Below are 3403 nucleotides of genomic sequence, written 5' to 3' on the forward strand. Positions count from 1 at the left end.
CGAAGCCTTTTGTTTCTGGCGCGGGGGGAGCGGGTAGCCGTACAGATCCTTGTTCCCCTCAAACGACGACGCGTTGATCTTCGGCAAGTTCCCGCTCCGGTTGGTGAGCGTGGCGGGGATTGGCCCCGACAGGCGGTTGTTGGACACGTCGAAGGCGGAGAGGCGTAGCAGAAGTCCCAATTGCTGCGGAATCTGCCCCGTCAGAAGGTTGTCGTGGAGGTCGATCACGTTGAGGTAAGCGCACATTGTGAGCTGCGGAGGAATGGGCCCGTTGAGGCGGTTCGACGAGAGGTTCAAGACTGCGAGATTGACGAGGTATTGCAAGTCGGTCGGGATAGGGCCGGTGAGCGCGTTGGAGGAGAGGTCGAGGGCCTGGAGATTGGTGCAGTTGGCGAGGTACGGGGAGATTGAGCCGCGCAGAGAGAGGTTAGTGAGAGAGAGCTTGTAGATTCGGCCATTGTTGCAGGTCGCGCCCCGGAGGTACGAGGTGAAGCCGTTGCAGGGGTTGGCGAAGGTCGCCTTCGTCCAGTTCTGGAGCGACCGAGTCGGGTCCTGTATCGACTCGCTCAGGTGAGTCAGGCACGCCTCGTCGCTCGGATCTGACGACGTCGTACGGAGGGCGGCGCACGTTAGCACGCTCGCCAATAACGCTCTCCAAACTAATCCTCCGCCGCCGCCGCCGCCCTTCATCGGATTGGATTTAGTTCTAGAGAGAGAAAGTTAGGGGCAGAATATTTTTTTCTCTCTTTCGTTAATTATTTGTTCTTCTCCATATTGACGATGAACAATTTTTTTTTTCTTCTTTTTTCACAGGCTCTGCATATATGTTTTCTATTCGGTTAAATAGGTGTACTAAAAAACAATGTTTGGGTAGAGTGAGTGTGTGGATGTATTCCGTGAAAGATATAAAAGAGGAGAGAGAGAGAGAGAGAAGAAGGCAGTGAGGGGGAATTGGTGAAAAGGAAAGTAGTAGACACGAGTGAGTCTTGGGGTTGGGTTGGGGGGTAATCTGCGCACACGAAAGGCGCAAGACAGGCCCATTCAGATTGGGCACTTTCGTCATTTCGTAACTCAGCTTCTCCTTCTCTCCCCTCATTTGATACGTTCAGGGAAGTGGGAAAAAATATATAAATATATATAAATATAAATAGTACAATTACGCGGAGACTCCTCCTCGACCCTCGTTTACTTTTCAATGTTGCGACCTCATCTGTGTTGGACCATCCGTGACCGTCCGATCTAAATACTTTATGTGGTGGATTTTGATATCTGGTTCCTCCCTAGCCACTCGTTGTGAGGCACTTTCATATTTTGTCTCTGAGACTTTCGCTCCCATTGGGTTTTTGGATCATGTGGCGATACTCTACCTTCATTAAGTCACCGCAAGTCCTCCACTCTAAAGAGGAAATTGTGGGCAGAATGAGAAGATTCCTACTGTAGACTACCAAAAGAAAAATAAAGTTACTCAAAAGTTTACGTGACCGTTTAGTTTGCTGATTTAAATTTTTAATTTGAGTTAAAATGTGACTTTATGTTTAGAGTTTTTTATTGTAGTAAAAAGTTAGATGCGACTGTTTTTTAAAACTTTTTACTGTAGTAAAATTCAAATTTTAAACTCGAATCGGTGAAATGAACGGAATCTATGTTTACGTTAGATCTATAATAAAACTTTATGTTCATTATTTTGTATATTTCTTCTGTTTGGTGTGGTAAAAAACTGACTCTATCAGTAAAGAGATCATATTAAAGAAACTCTCTAAATTCATATAAAAAATTATTTATTCTGTGTATTTTTTCATTTTGATGTGAGTTTAATCATATAAAATGGCTATAAACGCGGATTATTAAAAGAGCATATTTAGTATACGAGTTATGCTATAATATAAACTTATAGTTTTAATTTTATTACAGTGTTGTTCTCTCGTTAAAAATTTAAACTTTAAAAGTCATAATCAAAAACTCTAATTTGAACTTATATACCAAATGAGCGAGAACTAAGATATGCATGATAAAAATAAAAATAAAAATTCTCGATGATATACAATTTTATTTCCCTCGATGAAATAATTCTATTTTTCAATTCGTTTAATAATATTCATTAAAAAACTATTTTCTGAAAGTTGTTTTAAAACTAGTTTAGTTTTTTCTTGGGAGAAAGAGAAAAATAGGTCAAGACTTGAGATAAATTAAAATTAATAGGCCAATAATTTACATAAGTTAATAAACAGGCCAAATTACTGTTTTCGTTCATAACTTGTCTGGTTATGAACCATAACTTGATAAGTTATTGTCCATAACTTTTCTAGTTAGGAACCCTAACTTGACAATTTTATCCATAACTTATCTAATTATGAACCATAACTTAACAAATTATGACATATTAATTTCTATAATTAAAAATTGACTTATATACTTTCTTAAGCTTTTCATATTAACCTATTTCTTATTATTTTCTTTTTTTCTTTTCCTTTTCCTTTTCATTTTTTGCTGAAAACACAATCTAGCCTCGAATCCCGTTTTCTTCCTTGTGTATAAATTTATGCGTTATTCCGTTTTCCGTATTCAATTTGTACAAAACAGTACAAAAATTGAAAACTCAATCGGTACAAAATAGTACATTAAAATAAAAAAATAAAAAAAACCTAAGATTACCGACCGGTGACAGTAGCTATTAATGTGAAATGTGGATGTCTTTGCCAAACTTCCTTTTTAGGCGTGTCATCAAAATCACATTTCGGTGTCCTACCGAAGAATCATAATAAAAAAATCATAAATTGAATATTAAAAAAAATAATGAAAAAACCATAAATTCTGTGCTGTGCAAACATATTTTTGATATAATTGAGCTAACCCCAAAAAAGTTCTTGCATGCTAATTTTTAGTTTAAGGGTACCATATTTGTCATATTAAGTTGATTTTTTTCAGTAAATAATCTTGCGTATAGTGGTGCTATTAATTATCTATTTATACCATAAAAAAACTACCTATTTATTGCATTTAAAAAGGAAGTGCAATGGAAAGTGAAAGACAATAACGTTGGTCGAGTTGAATTTTTTTTTTCAAGAAAGAAAATTTAAAAAAAAAAAAAAAGCATTGTTGGTGGAGTTGTCCTGATTAGAATTGATGGCTATGTATTAATTTTTTTTTTTTTTCAAGTCTTGGTCAAACTTAGGAATTCCTTAGTCAACGTAATGCTCACTTATTTAGGGAATTGGCTATGCAATAATCTTCTTCACGAGATGCTTGAGCACTGAAATTCTTCTATTAAAATATTAATAACTAATGGGGTTACGTAAGTAAGCTTGTCAGTAAAATAATAATAACAATAATAATAATAATAGTGATAAGATTACCGTTTAGTTTGTTGATTTGAGTTTTTAATTCGAGTTGAGATGTGACGTTA

At 36.6% G+C, this 3403-nt stretch overlaps 1 protein-coding gene across 1 annotated transcript in view; it reads right to left on the bottom strand.

Annotated features, from left to right (window-relative positions):
• Positions 1-941, bottom strand: part of LOC21396176 (probable LRR receptor-like serine/threonine-protein kinase At4g36180) — a 1702-nt gene extending 761 nt beyond the window's left edge. The window contains exon 1 of the mRNA XM_024172579.1: positions 7-941. Within this exon, the coding sequence (XP_024028347.1) occupies positions 7-690 (684 nt within the window). The 5' untranslated portion in view covers positions 691-941. The remainder of the gene's footprint in view (positions 1-6) is intronic.
• Between the last annotated feature and the right edge of the window lie 2462 nt (positions 942-3403).

The sequence above is a fragment of the Morus notabilis genome, unplaced genomic scaffold (assembly GCF_000414095.1).
Source record: "Morus notabilis unplaced genomic scaffold, ASM41409v2 Scaffold679, whole genome shotgun sequence".
NCBI lineage: Eukaryota > Viridiplantae > Streptophyta > Magnoliopsida > Rosales > Moraceae > Morus > Morus notabilis.